We start from the raw sequence: 17,501 nt of genomic DNA on the forward strand, positions 1-17,501 counted from the left end.
GTATTGTAGAAGCTTATTAAACAAAGCACATTGATCTTGCGTTGGATTGATTTGAAACACAGTTTTCGTCTTCTTGTTTTCAAAATAACTTCGTTTACAATAAATATTTAGTCGGTTACCAAGAGGCTTAACATGAATTACCTTTTCTACTAACCAACGATTCCTTTCCCGTAGCGCTCACGGAGATGCAGAGCATTCTCCGGTCATTTATAACAATGAGTGTTAAATAATTTTTTCTCTCCTAATCCTAAATTGACTGTAAGGAAGTGACCAGCACCGTTATTGGTCATGAATTGGAAACTACGCAGCAAGTATACAATAAGAATAACTTTGTTGCATCCTAAGAATATTATTTAATTGGTGAGCTGTACATATTTGCTGTTTCTCGCCCAATCACGATTAGCAACTACGATGTGTACAGTTAATCAAGCTAAGCTCTTCTTTGACTATTTGCATAATATGCAAGGAACATTGAAGATTTGTGGGCATTTCTAGATATTCGCATGGAATCTGCAAAATAAAAAATCCAGTACGGGTTGAATGATCATTATAATTGCTGAAAGTTCTTTACTTATGATTGCTTTCAGCTCATTCTGACCATAACAGCTGTTCTCATATGCCAAGGACAAACAGACAATAGCTCAGTTCGTCAAGCTGATTGTATATAAGACTATGGGTCTGTGAAATTCAATCTGAAGTACATATATATGTGCATTTTAGAAAGGTGCACAGGATTCTTCTAGTGTAAACAAAATCCCATGCAAAATTTTTGCAAAGTTGCTCAATTTTGCATGATTCGCCGAGAAATCATAAAACTTTTTTTACACGGATTTTAGAATTTTGAACTGAAAACTTTTTTATACGAAACGCATCCTCCGTGTTAAAAAAGAATCGGGTGTATGCTATATATGTAGACAAATAATAAGAAGGAATAAGTTTTGGCTCAACCGTCTAAGACGAGTAAGTAACCTCCATTTAATTCCACCAATTATTTCGATATCTTTGCAGATACGTATTTCGACCACAACTGTGTGGTCGTCTTCAGTGTCTCGTACTTGACTCGACGAGACACTAAAGACGACCACACAGTTGTAGTCGAAATACGTATCTGCAAAGATATCGAAATAATTGGTGGAATTAAATGGAGGTTACTTAACTCGTCTTAGACGCAGGGTTGCCACATTTAAATCTGTATTTTTTCCCCAGAAAATCTTTATTTCTGTATCTCAAGTTAAAAAATCTGTATTACAAATCTGTATCCATCTGAACTAAATCAAAATAGTTAGTTTTCATAAGATAAAGTACGGAAATATACAGAACTTCAAGTATTGTCGCGCTTATCTTTTTCTAGAGTGCTGCGGCGGTCTTACACTCGCAGTCTCGACTGCGAAGGTAAACGTCAAGATAGCCGCCGTGTTAAAAGATAGGCAGAATTTTCCCGCTCAAAACAAAACCACGTGCTTTTCGCGAAATGACAGCAGTGTTCGATTGTATTAGTGAGAGGCAACCGGAGTCACTGAGTACATGGATAGTGTTTATCATGGCAAGTGCATACGGAGGGTGAGATTTTTATTGACTCTGTTGTGTTTAGTGACCGTTGCGATTACCTGAGAAGCAACCAGCAGGAAACTGCAGTATTCTATTTTATCTCGAGATGCATAATAAGACATGTCAAGATTTAGCAAATTTTTTACACATTTCTTCACAAGGATTACAAATAAAGAAATACAGGCAACAATGTTTGCTTTCTCAAGGTTGAATATTTGATCATTTACGAATAACATTTGTCAAGGATCCATTATAGCAATATGCACAACTTTATTGGACTAATACTCAGCCACACTGAAAAGAAGTACTGATAAACTGTTTCAAAGCATATCAGATATGATCAATAATGGTTAGACCTGATTCTTTAGTATTATCACAGATAACAGATATTGAAGCTAGAACAAATTTTATTGAAAATCCTGTGTAAACTTTTGAATTGATATACGTTGGCCCACTACTGCCATCTACTCAACTGATTGCGGCAGTACATAAGGATGCAGCTGATTAACAACCGTCGAACGCAGCCAATGCGTTTGACAGCCGCATTTGGGCTGCGTTTTCAATAACAATGATCCTTGCGCCATCTCCAATCGATTGCCAAACGCGGTCCCAATTTAAAATACATTTGAATTAACGGTTGCGGATGTTTACACACGTATCGGATGCCAGCCTCAATATCTGTTATCTGTGGTATTATTATTAGAGCGTTTTCTGAGACCACATCTATTAAAATATAATCTGAACATTTTCCGGAACATAATCTGATCGAATTTCAAAATCATTAATCTGCATAAATTGCTAATTAAGAACAAAACCTAACAGTTCTACATTTTCAAATTGAGATTCAGTTAACTTCTATTAGAGGTGCATAAATTACAATAATTTTCGGTACTAAAATCCTCAAAAAATCTGTGAAATCTGTAAATTTTTCAAAAATCTGTATATCTGTATATACAGATTCTTGGTCACAGCCTTACCTCAAAAATCTGTAAAATACAGAAAAATCTGTATATGTGGCAACCCTGCTTAGACGGTTGAATACATTCCAATAAAAAGAGCTTGAAATATTTTTTCTGAAGTTTTGGCTGTTATGCCCTTTTCAAATTTACATTCTCAATCTGTGTATGCGCCTGGCAGATGTGGATACATAATTGAGTATCCCACTAAATAAAAAAAAATTAAGCTTTCATTTTCTAATTTTGACTTAACTCAATTCTATAAAATCACAAAACGCGATAATGCGATGATTTATCACCGACTGCATCTTCTGTTATTTTAATTCTATTGGTCGCAAAACAGTTATTTGACTTCGAAAAAGTGAAATCAGAATTGCGTACATAATGTAAAACCAATTTAATAAAAATTCCGCGGAAAAAAAATTAAAATTTCGTTTCGTTTCGAAAAATTTCGAATTAAATGAATCTTGATTTCGTATCGTTTCGAAGTTTCGAAAGTAAATCTATATTTCGTTTCGTTTCGATCCGAATCAACATAGACATTTTAAATTTCGTTTCGTTTCGTTTCGTTAGGAAAAAGTGTGTTATCGCATACCCTTACAGTCCATTATACATTATACAATACAAAGTTTTAGAATAAAAACTGAAACCATCAAAACTGTATCAATGATTGTTTTGGAACTGTACACATCCGCCATTATGCATTCTTATCCGAGGTACCCCCTGCGGTCAGCGAAGGTACCCCCAGGGGTACATGTACCCCAGGTTGAGAACCGCCGCCCTATATATATATACATAAAAATGAAATTCTGTCTGTTTGACCCTTACAGAATCGGAAACTACTGAGCCGATCGGCGTGGAAATTTGTATGCAGGGGTTTTTGGGGCCGCGGAAGGTCTAGCGTACTGTAGGGTCGTGGGTTCGAGTCCCATCGAATAAAAAGTGGTTACCTCCAATACATTTTTCAAATCATTATCTCCCACATAATGTACATATTCATTCACATATGAGTTTTCATAACACTTCAAGTTAACCTACTTTTTGGTGCTTGCAAAACTGGAAAGGAATAATTAAAAATCTGATTGGCAGCTGCAACAAATACTAGGAACAACTTCAAAGGAATTTCAAACGTATTCCTTAACAAAGTGAATCGAGAACAACTAGAGTCGAGCTAACAATCTTTCCTTTCCTTGGTGACCATAAGGAGGTAGCCATTTCCGTTATTGCCTTAGTGAATTGATTAAACTTCCAAACATAGGGAATAATAACTAACCTCCAAGTTCTATTGACCTTTCCCGTCAAATATTTTGTCTCGTTTATTGTCAATTTTTCCAAAGAACCCATATTTTTTGAAGTCTCTAACTATTTTTAAAATCGAAACAAAAACCGAAAAAGTGCGGCACGTGTAAACCCTGAAAAATTCACCCGATGTTCGTTCAAAATAAAGGTATCATAAAAAAACAGCGCTTTTCGATTTTTGTTTTAAATTTTAAAAATGCTTAAAGGAGTAAAAAAATATGGGTTTTTTTTAGAACAACTTTCTCAATAAGTCAATAAGCCAAAGAAACGATTGAGTAAATAAAAAAAAATGACGGGAAAGGTCGAATCATTTGTTGATTGTTATACCTAATTGTTTTGTGACTCGGATGATTATATTAAAAAAAAGGTTGAGGGATCATTTCTTTCAACTTTTTCAACAACTGAATTATTTTTGAACAGTTTATTACGCATTAATCTCTTTGTACCTCATTTTTGTATATAAATATCTTCTCAACTTATTAGTTTAATGTAAGGAATTCAATTTTATCTAATTTAGAAATATTCTTATCGTCTAATTGTCTCATATCTAGTCAAAAACAGTCTGATAACATTTCTCTCAATTTGTAAAGTAAATCTACATTCGCACCTTTCGCGCACTGCACACGTCGACGACTACTAAACCTTCGTTACCTTTGCTACAAACTAACCCTGCTCGAGCTAACCCTTACTGCTAATAAAACTGAATTTATGAAAACCCCCGAACAAGGCACCCATCGGCAGCTCATATCCAAATATTTACAACTTTGCAGCGCGCTTTGTCCTGTCGGTCGGTCGGTCGATCGATCGCCGTGGCCATGCAAAAGCCCATAAAAATTAGCTAAGGTACATATTTTCAGCCAACTTGAAACACTTAAAAATCTAGCCCCCTTCTAGAGATAACGAGATACAGCGCAAAGTCGCGCCGCTCCATGGAAAACCGCAGCGAACTGAACGCGTGCTTGAATATTTATGAACTCCCTGAAAACGGAAACTTTTCGCTATCTACATTGCGGCGGGGGCACCGTCGGCGGTCAAGTGCTTTGGCCGCGCGCGCGGGACAAATTATGCATTTTTTTTCGATTGCACACACTGTCCCACTCTTTCCCATATTTGAAGGTGGGTGTGTGAGTTAATTATGATTAATTTATAGGTGTGTTTTTGTTTCAATGCAGGCGGCTCATGTCCAGGCCTCCGAGCTGACCGAAGTACGGATAGCCGGACTTGGCTTCGGCGGCAGCGGCTGCTGCCGCGGAGTAAGCGTGGTGCGGGTGGTGATGGTGGTTCATGTTGTTCGAGAAGAACGTACTGCGGAAGGAAGGAGAGAAATGAAAAAGTGTTGATTAGATATTGTTTTTGTTTGGGAAGGGAAAGTTTGTTTTAGTTGGGGGAGGTGTTAATTGTTTGACACTTACCTATAAGCGTCCCATTCGGTGGTGGCTTTGTTGTGGGTTGAATGAGACGAGCGCCATTGCGAGGATGAGTTGTCGATGGTGGTGGATGCGTTGGCGGAGGTGTTCGTCGGAGCGTAGGAAGCAGCAGATGCGTAGGACTGGGAGTTGTCCAGCATGGGGAAGTAGTTGTAGTTGGACGAGGTGGTGGTTGAATGGTGGTTTGCGGAGGTTGCGGACGGGATTTGGTTGTGGACCGGGCTGATTGATGTCGGCGGGCTGAGGGAGGCTGGTGGGCTCATGGTGGCTGATGTTGGGTGGATCATGGTTTGGGCCAGAGGGTTGTAGGCCGTTTGGGATGCAGCGTGGATGGATGTTTGGTTGGTAGGCGGGTAGCACGCTTGACTCCACGATTGCATGCTTGATGGGAATCCGGCGGAACTTGTTGGGATGGAGGCAGCGGCTACAGCAGCAGCGGAAGCAGCTGCTTGTTGTTCGAATGGAGCAGGGTACTGGGCGTTGTAGGCAGCGAGCTGCTGGGAGCTCATGTGCTTACGTAGACGTGCACGACGGTTGGAGAACCACACTTGAACGCGGGCCTCCGTTAGGCGAGTTTTCTGCGCGAGTTCTTCACGAGTGTACACATCAGGGTACTGTGTTCGGGCGAATGCGATCTCCAACGCCTCCAGCTGTTCTCCGTTGAAGGTAGTTCTGCATCGACGCTGCTTTCTCTTGAGTTCGATCCCTGGTTGAGATTCCGTATCGCTATCCTCATCGCACGAAGATCCACCCAAAATGCCATTGATCGAGTGATTTCCATGGCGTTCATCCTCGGGACGGCCTCCACGAAGAATTCTAGTGATCGAGCTAACCGACGGTGCTGAATTCTTGTCGCAAATTCCCTCCTTGATCAGTTTCTCACGGATATCGTAGCTGTAGATTCCGGGATTACCCTTACGCATCTCTTCGATTTTGTTCTCGATCTCCGGTGTGGAAACGCGTGGCTTAGATCCTCCGATGACTCCCGGGCGAATCGATCCCGTTTCTTGATAGCGATTCAAGATCTTCGAAACACACCCGTGCGAAACTCGTAGCTGCCGGGAGATGGAACAGGGCCGCACACCGGCCGCAGCCATCTCTACGATTTTCAGCCGAATATGATTGGGAAGGGGGCGCCCGTTGATGAATACTCCTCCGAGTTGGTTCACACGTCCCTGTCCTGTAAAAAGAGAAGAAGAAAGAATCTCATTAGGCTAACCTGTTCACAAATTTGTACAATTCATAGCGCGGGTGGTCGAAAGACTTCAAAGGCGGTCAACCGATCTGCACACTTAGAACCTCGGTGATGAGAAACTGAGGCTGCTGAAAGAGCCAGCGAGAAGGCGGAATGAAAAATTGATCCATTTCTCTTTCGGAGCCATTCGGGACCGTCGTAGTCGTCGTCGGTCGGCTTTTGTGCCGTGTCATACTCCGGCGGGGTGTCACATTGTTGTGTCATCCGAATTGTGTTCGGGCCGACGGCAGTGTGGCGGCAGAAGAACAAGTGGGACGACAAGGGGCAAGCGATTAGGATCTTGTAATGAGGCCGATCGGGTATTGTTCGGTGACCGTTTTGAAAGGGAACACAAATTGAGGATGAAGTGACGCGAGAGAATAAGCTCAATTGATCGTGGGTGATCGATCAATTGCAGGGGAATTCAACCGGTTTAATTAATTTCCTGTTGATGCATGGCGGGAAAAAGGGTGAGCGGAAAGAGGGAACGGGCTTGTTGATTCATATTGATTAAAACTTTGCGGCGATTCGCGATTTTCGTTTTTGATCGCGCTTGTGCGCAAAAGGGTACAATTTTCCTTCCATCTTTTGCGGTGCGTTTTGCGAAGAAGTTCTGCGTCGGCAAGCAGGCAGAGAATTAAAATCCAGCAGGTTTTTGACACGCCACAGCCAGTTCCATGGAAGGGATGGATCAGAAGAGGGGATGTCATTTGTCAACGGAATCGTGTCCAGCAGGCTCCAAATAAGGGCAACGATTACTACGCCCAACCGTCACGCTGTTCTGTCCTTTACGCAAGTTACGGCATTTCCTGTGCGTGACTAATGCGACGACTGACAACGTGTGAAGGTCAAACCTATCAATCATCGAGCTGAAGATGCCGCGCGACGTCCCGGCGTGAGGACTCTTCCACAAAGTATGATCCACTCGGACATCCAGACATCGACCTTGGCGTCGTATTTGATTACACTTCAATTAGGCGCGAATTGCAATTAATTATTCCGCCAATGGTGCCTGCCATGTCTTCGGCACCAGTCGAGGCTGGGCGAAGCGAAACAAAATACCGAAACGATCATTAGGCTACTGTTCGGTGTCCCGGCTGGAGCGGGTCCGAAGCGAACCCTCCTGGGGTTCATTTATCATTCCGCAGTGGAATTCGTGTTCGCGCCGCGGACTTGCTCCCGCTACGGAACGGATGGTAGCTTAATTAGAATTTAATGGTTTTTAGCGGAGCACGCGGATTTGTGGCATTCAAATTCTGACGAATTGTTGGTCTTTTGTATTTTTTGGATGAGCGTAAGCGTGAAAATGCTGCACACTCGGAAGGTCACGATCGGTAGCCAGACGGGGGTACGATGCCATTTGATACGAATGCTTTGTTTGAGGCCATGTGTTTCAAACGATCCTCGCCAGGCTTTTCCGCCGAAGCAGTAAATTAGATTTGCTGTCCCGACGTGTGTGATCCGGAATCCTCGAGGCGGATTATAATTTTGAATATTATTATTTGCACTTTCGTGGTTGGTTCCCGGCGGAAATTACTCAATAAAATCGTGGAATATTTTGACGACGAAGAAACCGGTTCCTGCACGGAGGTGATCTTACAGAAATCAACGCCAAAGTCGGTCGACTCGGAAGATGATGAATGTGAGCAGCATGTTTACACGTTGTATATTAAAATCTAATTATATGGTGCAGGATTGTTACGCCTTTCTTCGGGCATGATCGTGGCGAGGCAAGGCAAGCTGCCATCGATCGTCGATCAATTCCGCAAGCATGATCACGATGTTTGACTTCAATTTCTGCCTCACTTGTGTGCTATAATTAGACGCAATGCTCGATCGTTATTCCGAAAGGCTGTGGAGTTACTCGAACCTTCTTGAGTCTCCCATGTGCCGCGGAGCAGAAATTGAATTAGTGACCTATAAATCAGTCCTCGATCAATGAACATGGCAGCCTCTTGCCTGCGTGCGTGTGTGTTCATCAGAGGTCCATAAATTTCTTGTAGTGAACCCATCCGAGCAACGAACGTGTTGAAAAGATAAATGATCCCCTTTGAATGTAGCCGTGGACACATGTTGCTGTCGGTGTCGTTGTCGGCATTCCGTGAATAACCAACTGGTCGATTTCGGCAATTTGATTAAATTCTGCTCGCTTGAGATCCGCCTCCGCACGCCTCTTTGAGGGTCCCTGCACGGCCTAGACGGTGATCGCGCGATCAATTGATTAAAATGTACGTCGTTGTGCAGAGTCCTGAAGTACTGAGTGCGCCCCCGGCGGCGATACTTTATCATATAAATTGATCATTTAGTTTATAAATATATTAAACATCCATATAAATTATTACATTAGGAGGTTCCTTCGGGGACCTCGGTGGACCATGCTGGAGTAGGACGTGGCCAGGTCGGCGAAAAATTTCGACGCGATTTATTCTCACTGCGCGTTTGCACCCAAAGATCACGATCCTCGGAGAGCTCCCTTCGGTGTGTTCTCGGAGGGACCAGCTAGCGTTGAAGTAATAAAATATTTCCAATACCATTACGTTATCATTATCGAGCATCTTCGTCTGAGACCCGGGGATCCCGTCGTCCCATCGTCCATCGATCGCTCGGAAGAAATCGCGAGAGAGGGTGTCGAGTTATTGTTGAAAACAGGAATTACTGAAAATAAGATCAAAGGCAGTTCGCCGCCCTCACTCCATAGAGCTCGCGCCGTGGTCGACCGGTCGACGGATCGCAGCCCGTGATGATGCGGTGGGAGGTACCGCTGCTGATCCCCTCCAGCCCTGGGCGACCCGGGATCAGCGCTCAAATTTTGTAATAAAATATGTGCGCGCTTGTATCGCCGCCCTGCCATACCACGCCACCCGCCGTGATCGCTTCTTCCTTTTTCCGTCCTTTAGGGCCCCGAGTTCGTATTCGGTGCGCGGAAGATCGATCGAAAGCGGAGAGCGCAAAAAATGCGCGCCAGCGTGTCTGGGAGTGCGCTTCTGGAGTGCATTCGTGCGCTTCACGGGATGCATTTGACAGGGAGGTCACGCGAGCGGGGAGAAGGTTCTGGAAAGCGAAGGTGATGTATCTCGAATTTTAATGAGTTTTCAGATGGGAAATTGAAGGATTATGGCGAGGGAATAGACACTTATTTATGCGAAGGCCAATAGCGGAACTCGATTCAACGCGATCATAATTGAGCTGTTCGTGGCATAACCGATGACCAAATTCTTAAACAAATCATGATTGATCTCTCAAATCATTGACACACCCTGACAATCGATCAGGACTATGGAGTCCTGCTATAAGTATTTTTCATTTAAACTTCATAAAAAGCCCGTTAAGTCAAGAATGCTATAAAAAAATTTAAAACTTCAAAACTATTACAAACACTGAATGTGGTGCGGTACAGAAAAATCAACAAGTTTCAGTTCTTCAATGTATCCAAAACATAGATTCTTAGTAAATAAACCACACCTTTTTCAATCAGATTTGAAAATACTTTTGAAAGACTTAAAATTATTGAAACTTGAAGTCTGACTCATAAGGACGGGATGCACAAAATGCATCCTTGCTCGATTTACTCAATTTCCAAAATGCAATCGTGCATAAGATTTTTACGTTTTCTGCTAAGCTCACGCAAAAATCTAAATCCTGGATCGACTCAACGCCCTAATAAGCTTATCTTAATCCCTGATCTACAACCAACGCAACACCCGATAGGATCTATGTCTCCGTCATGCCTTGCGCACAACCAAACATCCAAAAGATCAATTTAATCCTCTTTCCCAGCTCTCAAGCACTTCTTCCCCGTTGCACAAAGCCAGTCCATTTCCCGAGCCCCGAACAATGACCAAACAATAACATATTTACAATCATTAATCTTGTTAGCCCCTTGCCGAGTGCAAGCAGTTCTCCTTCGGTCTCTCGATCGATTCGGTCCCTTTGATATTCATCCCAAGTAACCTTCTGTTACAATGGCTTCTCACCCTACAAACGGTTGAGAATTTATTCACGATCAGAACCCACTTTCCCCGTCGGCCGCATTCGAATTAAAAATTACAACGCCCCTTCTTTTTCCCTAGAGGAAAAATAGATCCTTGCCTGCCGTCTGTTGCCGCACAGAGGATCAAACTTTCTCACCTCCAGTGCTGCCGCCGCCCGGCAGGATCGCTATGATTTATGATCCCGCAGAAGCGATAAATGATCGACACCGATCGACCAAACGCAACAACATATGGCTCCGCGGGACCAACTGTTATCCGTGATCCCGCGAGACACAAAGCCCAACCGCCCGACGGCTCACCGCCCTCAGTCTCTCACTTTGATTAAACGATCATGACTTTTCAGAAACGAAAATGAAAACCTTGCGCCAGCGTCGCAGACTTACCTTGGAATGGATATCCGGAGAAGATCGGCGACATGTTCAAACTTGCCACTGCCATTCTGTCGTTTAGATCACCGTGCAGCTCCAACTTGATCGCGCTCGCCAAATATCGCTCCAAATTAACTTTCTTATCACTTTCAGTTCAACAACACTTTCCGATCGATTAAACAGTCCCAAAGCAAACACTTCTCTCACTTTCGGTCCGGATTGCAAACAAACATAAACTCCTCAAAGCAATCAAAATAAACATTCACTTGACTGCAACGATCACTTCGCTTCTGTTTACTCTCGCCCACTCCTCCTTGCAGCTTTGTATTCCAAAGATAATGTTCTCAACGACTGAAGAAAGGAAAAAAAACTCAACCGAAACCAGTTTTCTTACGATGAGGACGAGATGTTTCTCCTTGAGAGGCTAGCACCTTACTGACTGCAACATTCGTCCGCTCGGCAGGTTCTTTACTCCACCGAACTCGGGCCGGCTTCGGCATCATCATTCCCACGTTGTTTTTTCCGTTTCCATCTTCTCTGCGGTTCTTCCATCGTACTCTCCCAAGCAACCGCATCCAAACGCCTGGCCACGCCCACCCCATTCTCGCGTATTCCGCTTTGTCTTTCCCGTTCTTTTTCGATCGTCCATCATAGCGCAGAGTCGACCAAGTCGATCATCGTTTTGCGCAGCCGCTCGTCGCTGATTGGTTCGAGCGTCGCACCAATACCAGTGGACGGCAGTCTTCAATGCATCGCGTGCATTCGTTGCATTGTGTCACCCCGAAGACGACGACGACGACGACCACTTCGTCGGAAGGCGACAATTCTCCCTGCGATGATCGATGTTTCTTATCAGCGGAGGCGGCAAACCGGGCTTTGATCTTCTCCTTGAAGGTGGTCGGTCGCCGCCGCACAGATGTGGTGATCGATATATTATAGCCCGCGCTATTCTGGGCAGGGATTTGAGGGAAGTTTATGGCGTTTAACGGCCTTAGAGGCACAGAGAAGGGAAACTGCCACACGAACAGGGGGCAGTAATGTGTGGCACAGGGAAAGCCTATGTGGCGGCTTCGTTGGCGGTAACTTCTGAGCCGATGCCATGTTTGTTAGGTGACAAATGGTCCAACGGCTTAGAACTGGAATTGTGCACAATGCCATTAAGGCAGTTTGATGATGATTGTTTCGTGTTTTTTTTGGGTGCTGGGAAACGGCGGTGGTGTGTGGATTTAAAATTGGAAAAAATGTTCCAGTTTGAAACCAGGATTAGTTTATGAGCTTGGGTGGTGTAAAAATAGGGTTGATTTACAACGATAATTAGAACGGAGAGGAAATGAGATGCAAGTTTCAATTTAAAGGAGTAGTACTGGTAGATAAAGTTTGTGAAGGAATACTGCTGCTAAGGGTCAGAACTGGGATAGAAATCATCTCTCAGCTTCGTTCCAACGAGCGGAACGTCCTACAAATGAGAATCATTATATTACTCGGTGTAGTGCTACTATAGTGCGAGTATGCCTGGAACAAAATAAAAAGTTTGCAAGAGATTTGACTAGCGATATTTTTTTAAACAATCAGTGTCGTTGGAATTTGTTGACCAAGTCCGTACTGTCAGTTGTGTGTCGATATTGTTGTAACTAGATACTGGGAATATCTTCGCTTCTCCATAATTTTCACGGGGAGGGTGTTGAGTTAGTTGTAAGGTTCTTTGACCTATGTTAAAAATTACGAATATTATTCGTTCGTAGTGTTATTCGGTAATATTTACGTATGTGCCACTCTCTATCTTTGAAAGCTATCCTTGTTTGTCTGCAGAAGCGCCAACTAAATTAATTTGATGGGGGGGGGGGTGGGGGCCAAGGAGTTATGAAATCATTCAATTCAGGAAATGAAAACATCTTTTAAACCGATTTTTAAATTTTTATATGTCATGCTTGCAGTTAAAACTTTTTATTCTCAGGCTTTTTCTGGAAATAAATTGATTAACCACTTCATCCACATTCAATTTATTCGCCATGTCCTTGTAGAAGTGCAGTAGAGATATGAAATTCGGTCGCTGTTGGCCCATACTGGGTCTCTTATAGATTTCCAACCTTCGGAACCCAGAGACGCAAAGGGATTCCTGCGAAAAGCAAGGGCTGCCTTTGCGAGTTTATGGAATACCTGGAAAAACAGGCAGATATGTGAACGCACCAAAATACAAATTTTCAACTCCAACGTGAAATCTGTGATGTTATACGCTAGCGAAACATGGTGTGTATCAGTGGAGAACACTCAACGGCTGCAGATGGTTCATCAACAGATGCCTGTGGTATATAATTCGGGCCTGGTGGCCTCACAACTGGATCTCAAACAACGAGCTCCATCGTCGTTGTCACCAGAGGCCGACAGCAACAGAAATTCGGGATCGGAAGTGGGGCTGGGTCGGCCACACTCAATGTAGGGGCGGAAACTAAATCTGTAAACAAGCATTAGACTGGAACCCAGCGGGACATCGCAGCAGAAGCAAACCCAATAAAGAAATAAAAGAAGTCGACCGAAATCTAACCTGGCAACAGGTTGAAGCGATAGCTGGACAACGCTCAGGATGGAGATCTTTCAAGTCGACCCTTTGCACCACCGGAGGTGTACACGATCCATAAGTAAGTAAGAGCCCAGAAAACGATCGCTAAGCAGCATACAGCATACATACCGTAATCCGTAATTAATGTTGATTTTATTTTGGCGACAAATAAATGTAAATTCATCCGAAGTTTATATCAATCACCAGCAAATTTAGTCAAGATTAAGATACCTAACTCACAATTAGTAATTGTGACAACAGGAAATAATATTTTATTCATTTCTTGAATGTGGTGAAACTGATCAATGTCACCCCGGTGATCAATGTTCCCCCGGATTACGGTACTTAACAAATTTTGGCAGAAGATCTATTAAATGTGTTTGTCCCTGCATAAAGTCCACGACATCTGAGACGCTTTCAGAAGATTTGGTAAATTCTGTCAACAAATGCAGAAACATATCTCGTTGTACCATCAACCGCCTTGTCATTGTCAGACAAAGCTGTTAAAAATCAACTACAGTCAAACCTCCATGAGACGATGTTCTATGACTCGATATTGACTCATGGAAGCAAATTATGCCATAGCAAAAAAAATGTTCTGGGTTGCTGTGATGGTTCCTTCAAACAGCTTTCCAAAAAATTTCTATACTACATCTCGATATTTCCATGAGTCGATGGTCCTTCAATATCTACTCATGGCGGTTTTATTGTAAACCAGAATAGTTCGCCAGAATAGACGATATCTACACATACATTGCAGTCCATCTTACTGCGCAAAACGGTATTTAGGTTGGTTGTACCATTTGATTAGAGAGCCTGAAACAGAATCGCTGACTAAATTGATCTCTGAGAGCCCGTTATGGAGAGCCCGTAACAAAATTGATCATATCCTTAAAATATCAAATTCTCAATTCTCATCGGTGAGTCATATTATGCACAAGTCAAATCCCATCAGAATCATGGCCAGAAAAATCGCTCGTGATTCAAATCGTGATTTGCCTCATTGCATGATTTTTACGTGTTCTTTAATGTTGAATGCATAGAATTAATTGTTTTCGCTTAAAACAATGGCCAATAAATCCACATGTAAACATAACATACGAATCGATTGCGTTCTGCAGAACGTCATGACGTCATGACGTTTTTTTTTAGAGCGAAATCATTGTTCGGCGAGTGAGCGGAGCGATGCGATTCTGTTCGAGAAATAATGACCAAATAATGCTCCCTTTTCATCATTTATGGTCATGCACGCACATAGCAACGCAAGCATGTACATGTACATTAGGGCAGTTCAAATTTCAAAATTTTTCGAAAATTCCAACTCCCATATGTCTATTAGCATCATTTTGATTATATAGGAGTCCTGGCAAAATTTCAGGCAATTCGGTGGCCATTTAGGGGTGGCGCGAAGTCAATTTATGTTTATATGGAAATTTGTATGGGAAAAACTTAAAATTTATTCAAGTTTCCCTACAACTGTCTAATTGTGATGAATTCAAATAAACATCCCCAACCCCCCCCCCCCCCTTTTGGAATCTATATAAATGAGACCTCCGGATAACACATTAGTTATGAGTGGATTGAACGGTTCTATTGACAGTGTGCATATGAGATAATATATATGAGAGTGTAATTAGCCTCAACGTAGCAGTGGAAATATAAATAAAAACTAATGAGTAATCCACTGGTTGAGCCCAAAATGAATCCAAACATGGAGGTTGGGGATGTTTATTTGAATTCATCACGATGTAAGAGTTGTAGGAGGATTTGAAAAAAAAAGTTTTTCCCATACAAATTTCCATATAAATATAAATTGACTTCGCGCCACCCCTAAATGGCCACCGAATTGCCTGAAATTTTGCCAGGACTCCTATATAATCAAAATGATGCTAATAGACATATGGGAGCTGGAATTTTCGAACATTTTTGAAATGTGAACTGCCCTAATGTACATGCAATATGATTAAAAATTGTCTGGTAGCTATTTGAATCGACCGTTGCAATAATATGAGATTTTATGGATAATCTTCAAAAATGAACTTTTGAAGGCAAAATATATTGAGGAAGGCATAATGATACTTTGCCCCCTTAAATAATTATTGAAGGGGCAAAAGTGTCTCGCCCCCCAAAGTTGGCGCCTATGCCTGTCTGCATTTAAAATCCTGCTGCTTCGGATTTATTGGTTTAGAAGTAACAGAAAAGGTTGAGGTGGATTGAGGTTAAAAACTAGAAATTTCTAATAATGAAAACAATTTCTTATTTCAGTATCTTTTCGGGCAGAAAAGGTTTGGAGAGGCTAATTGTACATTTTTGTTGGAATTGGATTTGTTTGGATTCGTTTTAAAATTTATTGCGAATTTAAATTAAATTTATTTTATTGGATGTAGATGTAAATTGAATTGGATTTGAATTACTTTAAAATTGATTGTTATCAGTTCTACCGGAAATCACGATTTTTTTTTCAAGATTCTAATTTTGTATTTTTTGATTTCCTGGAATTGACTTCGCTGATGATCAAATAACATAATTTGCATCATTGGTTGGCCAAGCAAAAACACAAGCTTTCAAAAAATATAACTTGGAAACAGCTTATCCGATCATGTTGGTGTCTTCGGCAAAGTTGTAGGTAATCAATGGATTGAGCAATAGAGGCTCTAGAACACCAGTCTTGCATCAAAATCAGGCTATGTGGAAAAACTATACAGCGGGAAAAAAAATTGCATTAAAGGCATCTAAGGTTCGATTTCTCAAAATTGAAAGCACCTTCATCGAAAAAATATTTGGTAAGCGGAGTAGCGGACACCTTCCTAAATAACCTGTACCAAAAAGTTGTTGATGTAAAGTTCCTAATTTTAAGAAAACTCGCGTTAGATGTCTTTCGCCATACATAATTCTGGCAGTTAACTCATGCTGGCTATTTCCGCATATACGATACCGCCTGGATGCTGGCAGCGGCGGGTTGAAATCCAGCTACTGCCAATAATTCATCGATTCCCTAATACTAAGCATATGCGGTATTTCGAAAAAATTCGTTTCAGGTGGTTCGAAACGAAATTTCGCGGAATTTGAGCTTGGTGAAATCTGATGTCTTGATTTCGTTTCGTTTCGTAAAATTACAAAAATTTCGCTAACTTCAACAAAACTAACTTCAAACGAATATTAACGGAATAACGCGGAATTTCGAAATAAATTTAAGCTTAAACCATATTTTATATTATCAAAAATTTGGGCTGCGCCGTTGAGCAAAATCATAAAATTGTTTTCAAAACTTTCTGTTATACACATTTTCTATTACGCTTACTACATAGCCCCATTCTGAGTCAACAAATATGTATTTAGCATTCTTCTATAAAACGTGTTCAGTGTTGTGTTAGAAATATCCAACAGAAAATGAATAGTATCTTAAACTATTCTATCCTATTTTTAAAAACAGTGATCCGACTCAATATTTAAGACGTCAGGCTTAAAGTGTGAATGTAATCTGATATGAATCAGATTAGTATTACTTTGTCAAAGAGGCAAAGCCGTGACGTGGATTCCTAGGTCCCTTGTGAGCGCTCCTTTTTTATTAAAGGCCAATTACTTAATCTCCGCTTAGGCCTCAAACCAGGTGTAAGCGCATTGGTCAGCACCGCTTAAGAATAATGGAGGTCCTAAGGAACACAAAATGCATAATTTCACGTTCAAACAACAATTAGAATCGTACCTAAAAGTAAGAATAAAAAGCTCAGAGGATTAAAGATACTACTTACAGTCAATATTCGGCGAATGATCGTGATATTTTTTGACTATTTGCATAATATGAATACGGAAAAGCCCAAGTCCTGGTGTTAGGTGGGACGCTAAACAGCCCTGACACGACGGCCCTCCGACGAGACAGAAGGTTTGCGCAGGCTCAATAAGCCGCCTGGAAAATCAATCATTGGAAAACCATTGTTGCGACAGGATGATCTACGATGAATTACATCCCCGCAACTTTGACGTCGTGGCGCTGCAGGAGATTTGGTGGACAGGACAGAAAGTGTGGAAAAGCGGGCATCGAGCGGCTACCTTCTACCAAAGCTGTGGCACCACCAACGAGCTGGTAACCGGCTTCATAGTGCTGGGAAAGATGCGCCAA

The 17,501-nt window shown here is 42.0% G+C and overlaps 1 protein-coding gene across 1 annotated transcript; it reads right to left on the reverse strand.

The window, feature by feature from the left end:
- Window positions 1-4,209: 4,209 nt before the first annotated feature.
- On the reverse strand, window positions 4,210-11,288 carry LOC134224896 (protein gooseberry-like). Its single transcript, XM_062704543.1, has 3 exons — window positions 10,840-11,288; window positions 5,216-6,410; window positions 4,210-5,108 (listed from the first exon to the last, which is right to left on the reverse strand). Exons 1-3 carry the CDS (start codon window positions 10,892-10,894, stop codon window positions 4,967-4,969), a joined length of 1,392 nt encoding a protein of 463 aa, XP_062560527.1. The 5' UTR covers window positions 10,895-11,288; the 3' UTR covers window positions 4,210-4,966.
- Between the last annotated feature and the right edge of the window lie 6,213 nt (window positions 11,289-17,501).

The sequence above is a fragment of the Armigeres subalbatus genome, chromosome 3, assembly GCF_024139115.2.
Source record: "Armigeres subalbatus isolate Guangzhou_Male chromosome 3, GZ_Asu_2, whole genome shotgun sequence".
Taxonomy (NCBI): domain Eukaryota; kingdom Metazoa; phylum Arthropoda; class Insecta; order Diptera; family Culicidae; genus Armigeres; species Armigeres subalbatus.